At 39.2% G+C, this 20596-nt stretch overlaps 1 protein-coding gene across 1 annotated transcript in view; it reads right to left on the bottom strand.

Moving 5' to 3' along the window:
• Positions 1–20596, bottom strand: part of LOC121858301 (actin-interacting protein 1-like) — a 94313-nt gene that overhangs the window by 36651 nt on the left and 37066 nt on the right. The window contains exons 6-7 of the mRNA XM_042354628.1: positions 13385–13540; positions 12298–12531 (exon numbers count right to left, since the gene is read on the bottom strand). Coding sequence (XP_042210562.1) covers positions 12298–12531; positions 13385–13540 — 390 coding nt within the window. The remainder of the gene's footprint in view (positions 1–12297; positions 12532–13384; positions 13541–20596) is intronic.

Here is a 20596-nt window from a genome sequence, read left to right as displayed (position 1 = left end):
GGAAAAATCCTTTTCCCCGGAATATTTTCCGGTTATTGGGAAAAATTTCCAAATGTCTAAACTAAACGTCTTGCACACACAGACACTAGCCCACTACCCAGACTGTTTCTGGGTGCTGGGGATGTTTTCCTTGAGTCTACACTGCCAGAGTCCGTAAATGCAGTTCTAATTAAGTTAGAAACTCCATTTTTTTTCACTATAATAATCCAGAATAGTTTATCTAAAAGATTGGTAAAATAAATATATTTAAAAATTTAAAAACTATATGATATGGGCATGAATAAAACTGTGTTACAGCAAAGACTGGTATTTTCCACTCCCATGGAGCTGTGGGGATTAGTGTCTCTCGTGTACCTGACCTGACGCAATGTCAGGTGGAGGTAGGGTGGAGGATTAGTGGTCTCATATTACTGACCTACTGATGGAATGTCGGGTCACCCTTTCTTGGCCGGGGGATTAGTGGGTCTCATGACCTGAAGATGTCTTGAATAAACACGAAACCTAAAGTATTTTTTGAGAGATTGTGATAAGTATAAGTTTAAATGAATGAAGTTGTATCCCTTCAACTTTATGTTACATAACATTTTAAAATATGGAGTGAGAAAGCAGAAAGGGGTGGGTGATTAGGGAGGAGTGGAAATGAGTGTTGCCAAGCACTCCCCAACAGCTGATATTTAACTCGCAGTCACACACACGTAAATTTGTCACACAATAAGACCCTCACTCCTTATGTCTGATGTCATAATTCCCTTGTTAGGGGTATGTGAGTGGTGTTGGAGGCTGTGATGGTGGGGTGTGGCTGAAGAGAGTGGTAAAAGAACCTTTTTGGGGGTGAGGGTAGCTCGGTCACTCCCCCCTTCCTGACTCTAGTGTGGCAAATTGTGATAGGGAGATGAATTTGATACCATAATGATCCTTCGTAAATTCTCTATGAAACATTTCCAATAAGAATATCCTTAAACAAAATATTTCTATGTGATATAGTATGGGAATTCCATTCTTTTACAAAAAAAATTAAGAAATGTTGATACCGGAGTCAGTAAAATCAGTTCTAATTTTGTTAGACACACCATTTTTTTAACAAAATAATCCTGAATAATTTATCTAAAAGTTTGGTTATATAAATATATTGAAAAAAAAACTACAGTTGTACCACGCTTAACGCAGTCAATTGAACCCACAGGGTATCGCGTTAAGTGAAAACCACGTTAAGTGAACAACAGAACATATGGGTTTAATTCCAATAGAGACTAGCCCGACCCCCAAACTCCACTTTTTGACGATACACAACTATGTTGTAGTAAAAATATTATCTTAACTTTATGATGGTATGCACACACAATTAATAATTAAAAGAAATATCAATAATATTAGGTTTTTTAACACTTACATTAGTAGAAAAGATGGCTGGGCACACGGGGATGGGGGGTTGGTTCCGAGGCAGAGGGCAGATTATTGGCCCTCACCTGTATCAATTGTATCACTATCCACCACAGAGGCTTGCAGGGCCTCTTTGTCAAACCCCTCAAAGTCCATATAAGTCCATATCCTCACTATAATTATCACTATCACTGACTTGGGCCGGCTGTGGTGGGTGGCGGGTGAAGAGCTCGGTAATGTTTTGATGACTGGGCGACCTTGTGCGCATCGTGCCCGCGCCGCTTCCCGCGTATATGAGTCGATGAACCGCGTTAAGTGAAAGTTCGGTTCTGGCGAGGCACCGCGTATATGAGAAATCGCGTTGAGTGAAACCGCGTTAAGCGGGGTACAACTGTATATGATACGGGCATGAACAGAACTGTTTCTTTGATCTTCACCGCTGATCGGCTCGTTAGTCGCTTGGACGATCGTCACGTCTCTGTTACACACTTCACCCAATTGACTGTAGTACATAACTAATCATGTCTTAACACTTGTGATGAAGGTTGGGTGGGAGATTATTGGGTCACGTTACTCTCCTGACCTGATGCAACGTCAGGTCACCCAGTGTTGGGTGGGGGATTAGTGGGTCTTATGACCTGAATATATCTTGAGTAACATTATTTTTTACCTGTGAGGTACAGTAGAACGTCGATATAACATGAGATACGTTCCAAGAGAGGTCGCTATAAACTGAATTCGCACTAAACTGAAGCGTTGTTTCAATGGAATAATTTAGTTTGGTACTTGAGAGAAACACAAAATACTAAAAAGACTGAGAGTCTACCCAGGTGCACCTCAGCCCATCTCCTAGAATAAACAAAACATTGTTTTTTGTAGTATTATGTTAAAACAAACACTCATAAATCAACTCAACTAAAATCTTAGGACGTGAAATGGTCTGTTTACTGGGGATCAGCTGATGGGAAGAGGGGGGAGGAGGGGGAAGAAGTGGTGAGGTGATATGTTTGACAGTTCCTGCCAAGGTCTAGTGCTTATTTATTTATCTGTCCTTAAGAGTGACTAAGTTTTTCTCTTATAAAATGTCACTGAACTGACATGTTGTAATTAATTTCCTTACAAAGGGCAAAATTTGTTATCTCTTGTGCAAAATATATGACAGTTATATTAAAATTATTTGCTGTCTTGCAAGGATTCCAGCAATGCAAATTATATTCTCCTAACTTTAGACTGTGATATTATACAAGATAAAAACTTTAGTCTAAAACCACCCAACCCTGGCTGGGAAGATTGGGGAGAGGGAGGGAGGAGGGGGAGGTGACAGTGCCATGTTTGACAGTTGAGGCCGAAGGTCTAGTGAAGTATTTATTTGTTTATTTATATCCTTTTGATTTTTTTTTTTTTTTTATAAAATGTCACAGAAGTGACCTGGGAGAATATAATTTACATTGCTGGAATTCTTATAACATAGTGATTAATTTGAATATAAACATGCTATAGTTTGCACTAGACAAAAATTTTAGTAATTACTTAGTACATTATTTTGAGTACATGTACAGTACAGCTTTGCCCTTAGGAAAGTGTGGCATGCCCAGAGAAACATTAGGCACGAATTTTAAAATATGATGCACAAGATTGACTCGGGCAAAATAGGAAAGATTCGCTTTAAATTAAAACATTGTCCTTAATTGTGGGTGTCGCTTTAAATCAATGATCTTAAATTGAATCGCTTTAAATCGATGTTCGACTGTACATACATAGTACTATACTGTATTGTATATGAAGGGTACAGGTATTAATAAGCACAGATTATTACAGTAACATATCTGTACTGATTAATGAAAAACAAATAAACAATATTGTACCATGAATGAGTCAGTACAGCACGACCCTTGTGGGAGGAGGGTGGCGCGGGCACTTTTACCCCCCCGTCCCCCCCACGGAGGATAGATTAACACTTATAAAATGTCACTAACTTGATTTATGAGAATATAACTTGTATTGCTAGAGTTCTTGTAAGATAATGATTAATTTAAGTATAAACATCACTTATTTTGCACCACACACACACACTACTACTTTGCTGTCACCCAGAATCGAGTATGACAACCATCCAGCTATGATACAATGATATGAGTTATTAAGGATGTCACCTTCATTGGCGAGTTCTAGGGTGACTAAAGAGGATGATATGGAACCCTCAGCGTCATTCACGTTCAATGCACATGTGGAGGGCTCCATCTACTACGGGAGGGGGAGTGGCAGCGTCTTTCCGGCGTTGGCGCTTGTCTGCCTTGGTTTGCAGTCGGGCTAACTCAAAAGCAGCGACACTTTCTCGTGCGGTGCTCCTCCAAGTGTTACGATGTGGAGTAATCGTCTTCCAGGTGAGGGGGTCAATTCGACACTTTTTCAGGTTTGTCTTAAGACTATCCTTATACCTTTTCAATTGCTGGTCGGCGTTACGTTTACTATTCGTTAGGTGACTGTAAAGTAGCTGCTTTGGCAGTTTACTATCGTCCATGCGGGTAACATGGCCAGCCCAACATAGTTTTCATGGATAATGGTAGCCTCGATGCTCCTACAGTTGGTGTCAGTAAGAATACTGGCATTTGTTCTCCTGTCTTACCAGCGAACTCGGAGGATGGAACGTAAACTACGTTGGTGAAAATTTTCAAATGCCTTGAGGTGCCTCCTGTATGTGACCCATGTCTCACTGCCATATAGCAGGATGGGGAGGACCACTGCTCGATATACATGCAGCTTTGTAGATAATTTCAGCTTCTTATAGCTGAAGACATGATTTTGGAGTCTGCCAAAGGCTTGAGACGCACATCTGATCCGATGCTGAATCTCTTCATTGATGTCTGTGGCGGTGAACAGGTGAGAGTCAAGATACAGAAAGTGGGCAACATTAGAGAGGGTAGTACCGTTAAGCTGGATGGATGGTGGATGTGTGTCTGCACCAGGGGCAGGTTGAAAGAGAATCTGCATCTTATGTACATTCACCTCAAGGCTGAAGTGTGCATACGCGTCTGCATAAGTGTTCAGGATCTCTTGTAGGTCGTGTTCAGTGTGAGCAACAAGGGTGAGATCATCTGCATACTGAAGTTCAGTAATGGAAGCTGCCGACACATTTGTTCTTGCCTGGAGTCGTCTTATGTTGAAAACACCCCTCTTTACCCGGTACTCGATGTTCCTCCCGCTGGCTAAATTGGCACTGGCATGAGTAAGGATGGAAGCCAAGAAGATGAAAAAAAAGAGTTGGTGCCAGTACACACCACTGTTTAACCCATTTGGATGGGGAAGAACTCTGACTGGGTGCCGTTGTGCAGGACACTGCTGTTCATGCCATCGTAGAGTTGCCTCACAATGACGATGAATTTTGGTGGGCATCCAAAACGGGTGAGGATTCACCAGACGGCTTTCCTGTTGACCTAGTGGAAGGCCTTGGTTAGGTCGATGAAAGCCATGTACAGGTCACGTGATGGTCTAAAACCACAATGAGATTTTGGGAGGAAGTTTCCCGCCTCAGGAATAAGTCTGTTTAGGACAACTCAGGCGATAATCTTGCCAGCTACGGAGAGCAGCGAGATCCCAGGGTAGTTGCTACAATCTGACCGGTCTGCCTTGTTCTTATAAATATTGACAATGGAGGTGTCTTGAAGAGCTTGGGGGATTTCCTCCTTTTCCCATATATTCTCCAGGCGAGAGTGGAGACGACTGGTAAGCAGAGGTCCTCCTGCTTTATACACCTCGACTGAGATTCCATCAGGCCCTGAGGCTTTGTTATTTTTCATCAGTTTAATGGCAGTAGCTGTATGATATATATGGACACAAAGTAGTACCTTCAGCTGTATATTATTATATTACTCTTATATTACTCTTATTAATTATGTATAGTAAAGTATTACAGAACATGTATTAATTCTATGTAATATTCCATTTATTGTGCACCATATTATGTATATAAATTATCACATTTATACTTTATGTATTTAGCTTGTGAATGCTGGCATCTGTACAGGCCAGCGCGTAGTAATACATAGATAGATGTAGAGAGAGAAGACAGAGTCCTCGTGGCGTGACCGCGGGCTTCTGCGTCCTATTGTATATATCTCCCGTACGAGAATAGAACCTACTTTTAAGACAACAAGTGTTTGTGTATACCCTCAGTAGTATAGAACATTCTTTGGATATCTCCCGGCAATACGCTAGAGTAGCTACCTCATCCAGGGATGGAGGATAGCTGAGGTGGGTCAGCTTTGGATACTGAGGGACCTACTGGGTAGTCAGGACATCCAGTTGAGCAATGAATGGTAGTGCTCTTTCCAGCGCTGAAGGAGGCTTTCATCGTCTTTAATTATGAGGTTACCGTCAGTTGAGTGGAGGAAGGGGTGTGCCACGAGTGACTGGCCCATAAAATGTTTTAGTGGAAATTCAAAATTTGCACATCTTGTGTTGATCTGCAAGTTTTGCTTCACATGCTTTATTTTTAAGTCAGTCATTCTTTAGATTGCAAAGTTCCTGATGGACTGCTGCTTTCTTCTTGCGGAAGGTATCAGCTTTGGTCCGAGACTGAGGGTTGTTCTGCCAGTCAGTAAAAGCAGCACGTTTATCATCGATGAGTACTTAGATTGCCAGGTCATTTCATCAAACAAGTCCAGGTGTATTCTTTTGATCTGGCCGAGTCTCTCTGCAGGTTTTTGTCATAAGAGTATTAAGAGTATCCCATTCGGCACTGGGATTCACGTTGTTTGCTGTTGGGTTGTTTTTAAGCCCATGTTCGAACTGCTCTCTGAAAACATGTGCTACCACTGGATCCTCCAGACGCTTAGTATACTTGCAACTTACGCAAGGGCTACGTTCCTGGGATCTCGTGTAAAGCCAAAAAATGCGTTAAGTCAGAAACACTCCTAAAAATCCCCTAAATCACCCTTACATCACTATACTGTACTGTAAATATACAGTAGAACTCATAAACCACTACTATAATGTAATACAGGTGACTAATTTTTATCTCTTGTGCAAAATATATGATGTCTATATTCAAATTATTTGCTGTCTTGCAAGGATTCTAGCAATGCAAATTATATACTCCTAATTTTAGTCTGTGATATTATATGAGATAAAAACTTAAAGCCTATAACCACCCAACCCTGGCTGGGAGGAGGGAGGGAGGGAGGAAGGAGAGGAGGGAGGAAGGAGAGGGAGGAAGGGGGAGAGGGGAGGGAGGGAGGAGGGGAGGGAGGGAGGGAGGAAGCGAGGGAGGGGAGGGGAGAGGGAGGGGAAGGGGGAGGGAGGGAGGGAGGGGAGGGAGGGAGGGGGAGGGAGGGAGGAGGAGGGAGGGAGGGAGAGGAGGCAGGAGGGGAGGGAGGGAGGGGAGGGAGGAGGGAGGAGGGAGGGAGGGAGGGAGGGAGGGAGGAGGGAGGGAGGGAGGAGGAAGGGAGGGAAGGGCAGAGGAGGGAGGGAGAAAGGGGGAGAGGGAGGGAGGGAGAAAGGGGGAGGTGAGGTGGGGTGATGTATTGTGACAGTTGGCGCCGAAGGTCTTGTGCGTATTTATTTATCTGTCCTTTAGAGTGACTAAGTTTTACTCTAATAAAATGTCACTAACTGACCAGGGAGAATATAATTTACATTGCTGGGATTCTTGAGATAGTGATTAATTTGGATAAACAGATGCTATAGTTTGCACTAGACATAAAAAATTTAGTAATTATTTAGTACATTTGAGTAAAGTACAGTACAGCTTTACCGTTAGGACAGTGTGTGTGTGTGCATGTAAATAAGTAAAAATAAATGAGAACCAGAGGCAGGGGTTTGCTTGTGTTTGGTCATTATGAACGAGTATGAGAGAGGTTTAAGCGCACTAAATTGACACACACGAGAGGCAGCTGTTACTCCGACAATACCCACGCGGCAACTGAGGCAGAGAGGTGGGAATGGGATGGTGAGGGTAATTAACCGAGTACATTTGAACACACATGGGAATTAAGACAACAAGCATCCAGTGAGGGTCTTGTTGTGTGACTGCATGGACAACTAATTTCATTCACCCAAAATCCAAACTTCCTTTCATAAAAGGCTGGATCTGCCCTGCACTCAAGAGACATTTTCAGTTTCTGAAAATACACAAATTATTATTTTTTCACCTTAAATACTTTGTCTCGCCTTTGATAATATATAAGGTGATGTGACAGGTGTAGTGAACACAATTTTAGAACAGGAATAACTATTAAATTGCAATAAAATGTAGAAAAGGTGTTGGATATTCACTTTCTAATTCAATGGCAGTCATATATTGTGTTCTGTGCACAAGTTGGGTAATTCCCATTTTGTAAAATTCCCTTTTATGCGCTGGCTGGACTATCAGCTACAGTTTGATAAGGTCATTTATTATCTAAAGGAGTGTCTCCCAAACTGTGGTGCGGGGTGTGCGAGCTGGCCCCAGGGGCTGCGCGAGAAGTAAAGAGTAATGGAGGAATTATCAAATTTATCTTATTAGAAATGCAAACATATTAACACTTTTTGAACTGAGAACAGTTAAGGACTCACCCTCTGCAGCCCTCCAGCTAGCAGAGTTACAGTTAAGCTCATTTTGGAATTGTATCGTTCAAGACTCACGTACTGAAGCCTTCTGACTGATGGACAAAGTAAACTGATGTTTACCGAACTCTGTAAGCCTTTGATCTTGGTTGGCCTGAGTGAAAAAAAATTATATATTTCTCCTTTTGTTTTCATCCCATGACATGTTACATAATATAAAGCTAATGAAACAATATGAATGCACTGCATATATTTGGGCAGCAAACATGAGACATTTCTCTTGCACACTGAGGTGTGCTGGTTGTCACACAGCAGGGTTCTGACAAGGCTTTTTGAATCGAAATGTGAAGTTCAGCAATTTTTTGTGGACAACTCATGTGAAGAGGACTGGTTGCAGAAACTAGCCTACTTGGCAAATATTTTTTCGACTTTGAACGAATTGAATTTATGTCTCCAAGGCCTCAGTGCCACAGTGTTCAACACACAAGACAAGGTTGAAGCAATGCTTAAAAAAACTAACATTCTTATCAAGCTGCATGACTATAAATTCCCTTCACTGCTTTCCAATGCTACAAGACTATTGAAACAAATGAAAGTGTCCTAGATGAGCACGTGAAACACCTAATAACAGAACACCTCAAGCAACTGTACTAGCAGCTACAAAATTACTTTCCCATCAGGGACTCCTCTCAGACCTGGATACACAATCCATTTGTAGTTTCCCCCCCAGTCCCACATCTGTCATTTCACGAAGAGGAGCAACTCCTGGAGTTATCATCTGATGGGGACTACAAATACAATTCCTGAAAAAACCAATTGTGGATTTCTGGTCAGGAGTCATGGAAGAGTATCCAGCCTTATCAGAGAGAGCCTCGAGTGTATTGATGCCCTTTGTTACTATGTACTTATGTGAGGCCGGGTTTTCTGCGCTGACAGCAGTGGACAAAGTATTATCAAAAGTTGGATGCTGAGAAAGACTTAGGAGTGAAACTGTGCTCAATTGCTCCCAACTTTGCTGACTTTTATGGTGAAATGCAGGCACATCCTTCACATTAATAGGTAAGTAGCAACATACCAATATTCATGTTCCAAAGATGTCATAACATTGGTTGTTTGAAATGTGTTCATTTATAGTGCAGTGTTTATATGTGTGTGTTACAATAACAAGTGTTAGGGGTGCGCCAATTCTGTCCAAGTTTGGAAGGGGGTGCGTGGCCTAAAAAGTTTGGGAACCGCTGAACTAAAGCATTTCCACCAAGTATTAAATAGTTTACAGCTGGGAATCAGAAGTGAACTACTTATAATTTTGTACTTCAGAAGGCTGATACACCCAGGTACAGCACAAGTACAGTATACTCTCAATTTAATGGAATTCAATATAACGAACTCGATTTAGCGGAGGGAATTTTTCCGTAATTTTTCGCTTGATTTAGTGCACTGCAGTAATACCCAGCTTTACGCGTTTCAGTTTTACACGTTTCTACATTTACGCGGTACCCCGCCAAAACCGGAATTCCCACTTTAAGCGGTGCATCTACTCATATACGCAGGAAGTGGCGCAGGCAGGGAGCGCACAAGGTTGCCCAGTCATCAAAACATTACCGAGTTCTTCACCCGCCACCCACCACAGCCGGCCCAAGTCAGTGATAGTGAGGATATAGACTTATATGGACTTTGAGGGGTTTGACAAAGAGGCCCTGCAAGCCTCTGTGGTGGATAGTGATACAATTGACGCAAGTGATACAGGTGAGGGCCAATAATCTGCCCTCTGCCTCGGAACCAACCCTCCGTCCCCGTGTGCCCAGCCATCTTTTCTACTAATGTAAGTGTTAAAAAACCTAATATTATTGATATTTCTTTTAATTATTAATTGTGTGTGCATACCATCATAAAATTAAGATGTTATTTTTACTACAACATAAGTATTGTGTCTGAAAAAGTGGAGTTTGGGGGTCGGCCCAGTCTCTATTTCAATTAATCCCATATGTTCTGTTGTTCAGTTTACGCGCTCTACGCGAGCCTCTGTGGGTTCAATTAACCGCGTAAAGCGGTGTTACACTGTAGTTCGCTAAATCGAGATTAATTCTGTTATGTGCTCACACCTATGGAGTCACCTTAGACACATGAAATGCACACAGAAACATTATTCATGGCTTACCTTAAACTAGGGGGTTCAATGTTTGTTTTATTTATTTTTCTATTATTTCCATTTTTTTTCCAAATGATAGCCACACTCTTGATTTTCTCCCCCACACCACTTCCTTTGAGAAATCTGAGAGACTTTTGGCATGATGTCTATGCACAGTAGTTAGTTGACTGAAAGGTAGTCGTGAACAAAACATGGTGGCGGCAGAACACAAACTGAGCGGATGTAAACAAACCCCACATGCCAAGCAGTGGATTTAGCATGGAATTCAATGGAATCACTCTAGATTTAGTGAACTAGTTTGCTAAATCGAGCGAAAATAACAAAGTCCAATTTAGCGGAAATTTCTATCTAAAGGAAAGGGGTGGCTTGAATTAGTTCGTTAAATTGAGAAAATACTGTAATCAAACAAAACCAATGAAATGTCCCGTCTTGAAAATACACTTTAAACACTTGTGTACAGGATCCCCTCCTTGCTGAATAAAATAATCTGGCATTAGCAAAAAAAAAAATATATTAAAAGTGACATTCCGGTAATAAAGGGGTTAATTGTTTTACCCAAAATAACAAATAAAAACATTTTGCTCTACACAAACTTCTTAAAATAAAAACCATTAAGACACAATACTAACAATAGTTTGAAGACAATTAATACCAAACTAACAAGACCTCACCTGCACCAAATAAAATATAGTTCACCAGTAATGAAAAGCTTAATTAGAATGCTTGATATAATTATAATTCACAAAAATAATCCTTCATATTAGGAAGGAAAACATGCAGCATTACTTAACATACTGTAGCAGAGGCTACATTGGATGTGATTAGAGCAATTTTTAATGTGCAGGTCAAGTGTATATTCCCTAGGTGCAAATGGCCTGGAGCTGCCTTATATTACAGGCCTGCAGGTAAGTAAAATGATTGTGAAAGGTGATTTAGATTTAATGGAGATGAAGTTAAGTCCAAATGTCATCTCTAAAAACTACACTACCGGCTGACCCTAGCATTACCAAAAAAGCATACAAATTACTTTATATACAGTACACCCACTAAAAAATTTTTCGTCACCAGTGTCATATTGTATCACGCCGTAAGGGTGCCGAATAATTTTTTAGAGGGTGTAGATGACTGTAAAAAATCTAAAGAGATGTCTCAAACCATGGCCAGCTAATAACTTTCCTGGAGACATTAATCCACACATGCTCAAAGCAGCATGTTCCCAGTTACTAGTAGTGCAATGTCATTAAGGTGCTGCCCTTTTAATGTCCCACAGATGGATCACAGACATCAGTGTTAACACCAGCAAATGTTAGCCTTCTGGCCCAAACTCAAAGAGGGTCCAACTAACACATAAATACTGTAGTCCTTATGAAACTACAAATAAAATAAAATAAAATAAAATAAAGTATCATTATTACTTTTAAAGTTGGTGTATAGTCCCAAACAACTATTCTTGAAGTATAACAACAACTAATGAGACATTTAGTGTTGTAATTTATAAAGTAGAGTAGAAGAGAACAAAGCAGGTGTGACCACTTTTGGTGGTTGTCAGCTGAGGACTACAACAAAATAGCATACTGTACTATCCTTGAAATTATGACAGCAGCTCATAAAAGAGGTACAAATCATAAAAACTAGGTCGATATGTTCTAATTAGATCGCCTGCCTCTCAAGAATAATCCAATTCAATTATCCCTTTTGAGGACAATGGCTGTACAATAATATGACATGATGACCAGGCCTCCAGAATTAGCTGGCTGGCAGAGGAAGTTAGGCTCCAAAATAAAGTAAGGTGACTGTAAGACTGTAAAACTAAAAATAAATACCCTGTACAAATCTCACTGAAGCTGTGCAGAATATGCTGATTGAAAATCAAGTAAACAACTACATAGGCAAAGTCATTAATAATTCTCTTTCTCTTATAATTACATAGGACCTACCTGTCTGTTCACCACACTCTTACACTCCATGATACTCTTAAGGGTTTATTACTGTACCTAAGCCCCATTGTTCTCTGATTCACTTGTACTTTTCTCTAGATTTTTTATAATGCTGTATGTCTTAATTAATTATTTTTCAACTGATACATGATCAATTATGCATCAACATATTTGTTGTATTAAGATGTAAAAAATATCCCATTTAGTACCAGAATATCAGACTATAATCAACTTAACATAATGTCATCTAACACTAACCCTGTGCATAAAAATTCTTTTGAGCTTTACCTTTACAATCTTCTTGGGCTTGGTAGGATTAGATGGGTCAAGGAAGTTCAGGAACCCTGAGAGTGAGACAGAAACCAAGAAATTTCCAGCCCATATGCAAGACATCTGCTGGTCCTCAAGCTCGTTGCCCATGGGGAACTCTGCAACCACATCTCCAGATTCCACATCCCATAGCTTACATGACTTGTCTCCACTGGCTGACAACAGTTGCTTGCTGTCAGGGCTCCATGATACCTAAGGTAACATAATTTGGTTGCAAATGAATTTGTTTAATATGAATGAAAACATTATTGTCATTCATTATATTTCTAACATCTTAAAGACATACAAATTAGTTTATATTGATGTAAATTAGAGGTTTTATGATACAATTTTCTTACAAAAAGTAGAGGGTTGAATTATATATGCATCATATTTTTGAGGGGTTCCAATTTATGCATTCCAAGGTTCATTTAGGGTAAACAATATCTACCCAGGACATGCTCGTGGTAGGCTAATCTTACCAAGCTATGAGGTGGTGTGGTTATTTTTTTTACTTGTGATTTTGGGTAGATTGTACTGTATATAAATTTTTTTCCCCAAGATACACGCAACCAGGTGCTGTCTGGAAGCAATCCTTCATGGCCTATTCACAGAAAAACAGCAGCACCACAATAAGTTGTACTTTTGCTATAATATTTGTTATATGATCAGCATAACATAATCTGTCCATCAGTAAGAGCAATTGTTAATACCATTTATTGGAATTTGATGTACCTGTATCACCTTTCCCTGCTGCACTGGGGGGTTACTCTAATACAGTATTTTATAGAAAGCAATGACTGAGTTTAGGGTTAAATAGGGTACAATAATCCTGTACTAATCAACATGTTCATACATTCTTGAAGTAATTCCCAGAAAGCACCCAATTTCTCTTAACCACGAGCTTTCTCAAGATCCATAAATATACAAATTTAATTTGAAATAATGTGCCGAAAGCTTTCTACAATAACTAACAGAGGACAAATATAATCAACTGACAATTTGCACTCCCTAAATCCTCTCCAAAAGTCATGTACAAAGACTAATGAATGTTATCAGAACTTACTGCATATATTCCACCTTTATGTGCTGGGCTACCAAGCTCCTTCTCCAGATCAGCATTTGAACCATTGTAGATGAATATCTTGCCATCAAATCCACCAGTGGCAAACCTCTCACCATTGGGTGAATAGCGAACAGATTGAACAAACTTGGTATGATCCTGAAACAGTAAATCTTTTAAGTGAGCATGTACTCTATATGTAAGTGTTTCTATACATGTGTGCATACATTCTGTATTTACACTTATCCAAGTGTATGTATTATCTTTAAGAAACATACATCTTGCAGTACCGTAAAAATTGAGACCATTAGAATACAACAAATCTCAAAACAAATGCCAGGTAGTTGCACTTTGACATCATTTTTCATGCTTTACTATACTAAATTATTAACTACGGTAATCATTCATTATAGCAAAATGAATTTGTGCCAGTATTTGCTTCTTCATCTATTGGAACCTGCTAAATGAAAAGGAGTTTGCGATAACACCCAAACATTAATGTTTTGGCACAATCGGCCAGTTTCCTGCCTTGCCTCGCTACACATTGTGTACAAATGTTGTTTGAAGTAGCAAAATAATTTTCAAATACCATAAGAAAGATAGGTGGTATGGTTCATGAATGCTGGGATATCATATCCCAGGGAGTTGTGTGTTTGCTTCAGTCTTTTGACTTGCTGTGTATGGCATTACTTTACATGTGATAATATTACTTATATTTTTTTTTGCTTGTTTTACAGTATTTTATATTAGTTTTGTATTTGTAATAGTAACACAAGACTCATCACTGTAACCACATCCCCCTAGCCCTCCCCCTACCACTCCAGGCCAAGCTGAGAGCTATGTTATGGATACAGGTATTTTTTAAACTTGTAATTTCAGGTACAGTATATACAGTAGAACCTCTTAAAATCGGACTAATTGGGGCAGACCCTAGTAAAAAAAATGCGAATATATGGGCAGGGAGGGGGGCTGGAGATACACCACTTATCTGAACAGTTTAAAGTAAATCAGTTGAAGTTATGTTATTACTGCACTTCAACAACTAAGGCATTAGGTTATTAAAAAAATATTACATTAACAATAACAAAAATATGAAACCGAACTCTCTGGGTTGAAAATCAGACATATAAATCTGGTTGTCAACAACTCTGTTGTCACCGAGATGATTGTTATTTACTGTAAAGTGTTATATGTAGGTAACCACAGAATTTGTCTTATGAATAAAGAGAAAACCGTATACTGTACAGTACTATAAAGATAAAAATAAGAACAAATAAGAATTGGAGTACTGTACAGGTGCTCTCCGACATACGACTCCTTGGACTTACGTCCATCGGTACTTACGACCTGCTCTGACCTTACGACCGTCAGGACATATGGCCGCGGTAGTCGTGACCAAAAATATTTTCTATACCGAAACGTTTCTGTCCCGGGCGAGAGCGTAGCGCGGCTCGGGTAGCCTAGTAGGTACACTCACTCAGTGGAGTGCTTAGTTGGTGTTTGGCTATCGTATCCTATACTGATCGTGCTGTGATCTATTGTTATTATCGTATTTAATTGAATTTATAATGACTGGAAAGCATAAAAGTGAGAGTGCTGGTGGTGCTCCAAAGAAAAGGATACAGGCAATTACTTTTGTGATGAAAATGAAGATAATAACACAGCATGAGAATGGAAAAACAGTAGCAACAATCTCACGCGACCTAGGTTTCTCACACTCGACTATATCCACTATTCTGAAGGACAAGGAACGTATTCGTGATGTAGTGAAAGGAACAACACCTATAAAGGGAACTATAATATCAAAGAAAAGACAAGGTCCTATTCACAATATGGAAAAATTATTGGTGATATGGATAGAAGACCAGATACAGAAGCGTGTACCCTTAAGGCTTCTAACCATACAGGCTAAAGCAAGAAGCCTGTTCCAAAGCCTGAAGGAGCAGGCAGGAGATGAATGTGATCAAACCTTTACAGGAAGTCATGGGTGGTTTGATAGATATAAAAAACGCTACAGTCTACACAATGTTAAGGTGAGTGGAGAGGCAGCTAGTGCCGATGTTGGTGCTGCCGAAGCTTTTAAGGAGGAGTTAGATGAAGTGATTGTGGAAGGGAATTATTTGCCTGAGCAAATAATTAATGTGGATGAGACTGGATTATTGTGGAAATGCATGCCTGAGCAGACATACATCCACAAAGAGGCGAAAACAATGCCAGGATTCAAGGCATTCAAGGACAGAATTACACTTCTGTTGGGGGGGGGGGGGAAGTTGCTGGTTTCAAGCTAAAGCCCTTCATGATCTATCATTCAGAGAGCCCCAGGGCTTTTAAACATGTCAGCAAGCACACACTGCCAGTGTTTTATCACAGTAATAAGAAAGCCTGGATGACCTTAGCACTGTTTGAGGATTGGTTCATGGTTTGTTTCATTCCACGAGCCAAGGAGCATTGTCTGCAACAACGGATTCCATTCATGATTTTGGATAGTGCTCCGGGACACCCACCACACCTGGACGACATGCACCCTGATGTTAAGGTAGTCTACATTCCACCTAACACTACTTCTATCATCCAACCCATGGATCAAGGGGCTATTGCTGCCTTTAAAGCGTATTATTTACACACGACCTTCGCTCAGGCTGTTGCTGCTACTGAAGGTAAGAAAACACTCAAGAGAGTTTTGGAAGGAGTACAACATTTTGTCATGTATAAAGAACATTAGTGCAGCATGGTATCAGGCTACAAAACATTGCATAAATGGAATATGGAAGAAGATTCTGAAAAGATATGTGAAGTTTCAAAGGATTTAATGAAAATGAAGCTATTTCGGATATTAGTAACAAGATTGTGGAGTTAGGTAAACAGCTGGAGTTAGAAATTGATAATGAAGATGTTGGATAGTTGGTTGAAAGTGTAGCGGAAGAGCTCAGTAACGAGGATCTTATTGAACTAGATGCACAGAAAATTACAGAGGAAGAAGAGAGAAAATGTTGTAGAACCTACACCCCCAAAAAGTTTTCAGTGAAACAAATGGCAGAGGCATTTGTTACAATTAATAAAGGAATGCAAATGTTTGATGGCATGGATCAAAATTATGAGCGTTATGCCAAAGTTGACAGAATGATCCAAGATGCACTTGCTTGCTACAGAGAAATTTATAATGAAAAGAAAAAACAAACTGTGCAGTCTAAATTGGACATCCATTTTAAGAAGTCCCCCAATGCTGTCTCCTCACGCCCCACCAGTTCTGCCTCTTCACTCCCTCAAGATGATCCAATGCCTTCAACCAGCAAGTTTCCACAGTCCATTAACCTGTCTGAAGAAAGCGACATTGATGACCCACCCAGCCCTGTCTCCTCCTCTGCTTCTTCCAGTTAATGTAGTCTCCATGTATAATTAGAAAATTATGGGGGCCCCATGTGCATTCAGCTGACTACATTAAAGGTAAGTGCTCAGTCACACTGTATCCATTCCTCATTATTTATTACTTTTACTGTACTGTATTTCATTGTAGATTTTTTATTTATTTATTTATTTATTTTATTTTTATTTTTTAATCTATGTCGGACTTACGACCTGGATTTGGGTACTTAACCCCGTCGTAAGTCGGGGAGCACCTGTATATTGTATGTGGAAGACGGGTGTTTATCTGGGAGCAGCTGGCAGGGTGGGGGGGGGTAGCATGGGTCGGTACTCTCTCCCTCTCTCTCCCCCAAGATTCTTTTAACACTTCTTAATGAACTTTCACCACAATTCTTAAATAATTTAAGATCATTTGGTGCCATGTTCATAAAATAATATCCTAAAAGAATCAACTTTCCTGGAAAAAGAATCAACACCATGAATCGTTTGTTTACAAAGGTCAAACCGCTTACCCCAACATCTGTCTTCAACACTTAGTAAATTAGTATAGTAGAGTTCTGTATTTATATCACTTAATCAATACTATTGCAGTGTATTTATCACCATTTATTAAATACTATTGTAGTGTATTTATCATCACTTAATAAGTAATATTGTAGTGTACAATATTATGCATCATTAATCATTTGTCTAAGTGTACTAGTAGCCAAATTGAGCCATCATATAACACTCAAAGGTAGTAAATAACATTTTTAGAAAGGTATCTTCATATGAAATACTATACTGTGTGTTATAGTGAACCCTGTTGTAAACTGGTCTGCTGAAAGTTGTCGCACAAATGCATCTTCAGTAAATAACCTTCTGATACAGCTTATCCTTTTATTTTCAAGTCATATTGCAAATTACATACAGTATTGTATTTTTTCTCTATTACTGAAGATGTTATATTAATCTTGATGAACCATAAACCATAAGAGGCCAATCATATGAGAATAAAATACTGAATAAATAAATAAATAAACCTGATGAATGTGGCAACACCTGATCAGCCCCAGCCTGCTTACATACTCAAGTGTCTTAGTTCTCAGTAGGCCTATAGCAAAGCTAATTAGACCACTGTACAGTATTCAGTAAGTGTTGCTCATTTCATAAGATTTGTTTATTAACCCTTTTACCGAGTGCCATGCACTTGCCATTTTAGTCTGGCTACCGTCAGACGATTTTACTCAGCTTTGGGTAACCTTCCGCTGTGAAAGGGTGAATCTTCCCCATTTCTTAAAACATTTCTTTTTTTTTTTTAGTATTTCTGGTGACCAGAGCATCTCAGAAGTCCGAGAAAAGCAAATTCCGATATACAATATTGACGTCTGATTTATCGAGGTTTTACTGTACAGGGAGCCCCCCCCCCCCCATATTTGCAGATTTTTATTTTGCAGTCCTCTATTATTTGCAGATGACACCCTAGATGTACCCAAGAACGTCTGTGGGTAATTTTAAAGTTGTCGGCATTTTTGCAGTTGAGACGGAGCCAATCGTTCTAGAGACAGTAATTTCCTTTACCTGTACTGTAATGTATAGTAAATACAGTCATGCACCGGTTAACGTCCCAGATACATTCTTGGAAACGTGACGTTAACCGAAATGGACGTTGTCCGATCATCACATAAACTTTTTATTTATACTTACGTGTATGTGGAATACTATATACGTACATATACACTTTTACTCTTAAATCACTACTGTTATGTGATACAGGAGATTAATTTTATCTGTTGTGCAAAATACATGACGTTTATATTAAAATTATTCACTGTTTTACAAGGATTCCAGCAACGCCAAGCAGATGGGGGAGAGAGAGGGTGCGAGGGGGCATGGGGGGAGGGGAGGTAGTACGTTTGACAGTTGGCACAGGCCCAGGTCTAACGCGTGTATATCTATCAGTTCTTAGGTGACTAAGCTTCTCTCTTATAAAAAGCCAGTGAAATGACCTGGGTGAATATAATTAACATAGCTGGGATTCTTGTAACATACTGATTAATTTGAATATAAACATGCTATAATTTGCACTAGACAAAACAATTTTAGTACTGTAATCAAATTAGTACATGTGCACTCCAGCTTTGCACTAAGGTCATTTATTTCTATTACGTTTCTTTTAGTATGGTGTGTGCATGTAAATGGATGAAAATAAATGAAGAAATCTATGTAAATCTACCCAAAAATACAGTTGAAAAACTTTTTTATAAAATGTACTACAGTACTGTACACTAATGTACAAAAATTTTTATCTCTTGAGCAAAATATATGACGTTTATATTCAAATTATTGGCTGTCTTGCAAGGATTCCAGCAATGCAAATTATAATCTCCTAACTTTAGTCTGAGATATTATATAAGATAAAAACTGTAAGCCTAAAAGCCTGGCTGGGGGGAGGGACTGATGGCTCCGCCACCCAGCGAGGGGTTGGGGGGGTTGAGGTGATAAGTTTGAGGTGAAGGTCTCTGTGTGTTTATTTAACAGTCCTACTAAGCTTCTTTCATTTTAAAATGCCAGTGATATGACCTAGGAGAATATAATTAACATAGCTGGGATTCTTGTAAGATACTGATTTATTTGAATATAAACATGTTGTAATTCGCACTAGACATAACAATTTTAGTACCGTAATCAAATTAGTACATGTGCACTCCAGCTTTGCACTAAGGTCATTTATTTATTTTACGTTTCTTTTAGTATGGTGTGTGCATGTAAATGGATGAAAATAAATGAAGAAATTTATGTAAATCTCCCCAAAAATACAGTGGAAAATTTTTTTATAAAATGTACTACAGTATTGTACACTAATGTACTCCATTTTTTATATATTGAGCAAAATATATGACGCTTATATTCAAATTAATCTCTGTCTTGCAAGGATTTCAGCAATGCAAATTATATTATCCTAACTTTAGTCTGAGATATTATATAAAATAAACAAAGAAATCACCAAACTTTTATCTTGAACACGAGGGTGGTGGGAAGAGGGGGGGAGGTGACAGAATGTCTGGCGTTTGTTTATTTATTTATTTGAGATAAGATTTGACAGTTGGCGCTGAAGGCCTCCCTGCGTGATTATTTATCATTACTTAAGAGTGACTAAGCTCTTCTCATAATTTGCCACCCAAACGACCTGGGTGAATATAACTCACATTGGAGGGATTCTTGTAAGATAGTAATTTATTTGAATACAGTACCTGTATAAACAAGCTGTATTTGCAATAGACATAACAATTTTAGTACCGTAATCATTTAGTAAATGTACAATACAGGTTTGCACTTAGGTCCATTGTTACTGTACAATATTGACTAAATTCACTAGATAACGTACGCCTGGCCGCACAATCTATAAGAATACGCGATGCATACGTGACTGTGCCCGCTCTAGGTCCATTTCGGTTCTCTAGGTCCCATTATTTGAGTGTTTTTTTTTTTCAATTTAAATTTTAATTATTTATTCCTTGATAGAGGAAGCGGGATCCTAGTGGTTACTTGGTACCCCTGTACCATAACACCAGAAGCAACTGGCCAGTGTCACAAGTATATACAGTACAGTACAGTCATCCCTTGGTTATCGCGCCTACAGTAGGCTCTCACCAATAACGTTTAATAGGTGCCTGAAAAACAACGTTATTAGCGAAAACGTTATTTGTATGACATTAAAATACATGTAAAAAGGGTTTATTGGTGCCGCTGCCACAAGAATTTCACCCATTTTTTCCCCTTGAAGCCCTCCTAACACTTTTTGTTAGCTGAAATAAAAAGAATTGCTATTCAATCATCAAAATAAAGAGTGAGTAATACAACACTTAGCTT

The sequence above is a fragment of the Homarus americanus genome, unplaced genomic scaffold (genome assembly GCF_018991925.1).
Source record: "Homarus americanus isolate GMGI-L3 unplaced genomic scaffold, GMGI_Hamer_2.0 scaffold57980, whole genome shotgun sequence".
Classification (NCBI taxonomy): Eukaryota; Metazoa; Arthropoda; class Malacostraca; order Decapoda; family Nephropidae; genus Homarus; species Homarus americanus.
Note: the sequence above shows the minus strand (reverse complement) of the source record. Positions and strands in the feature narration are given on the sequence as shown.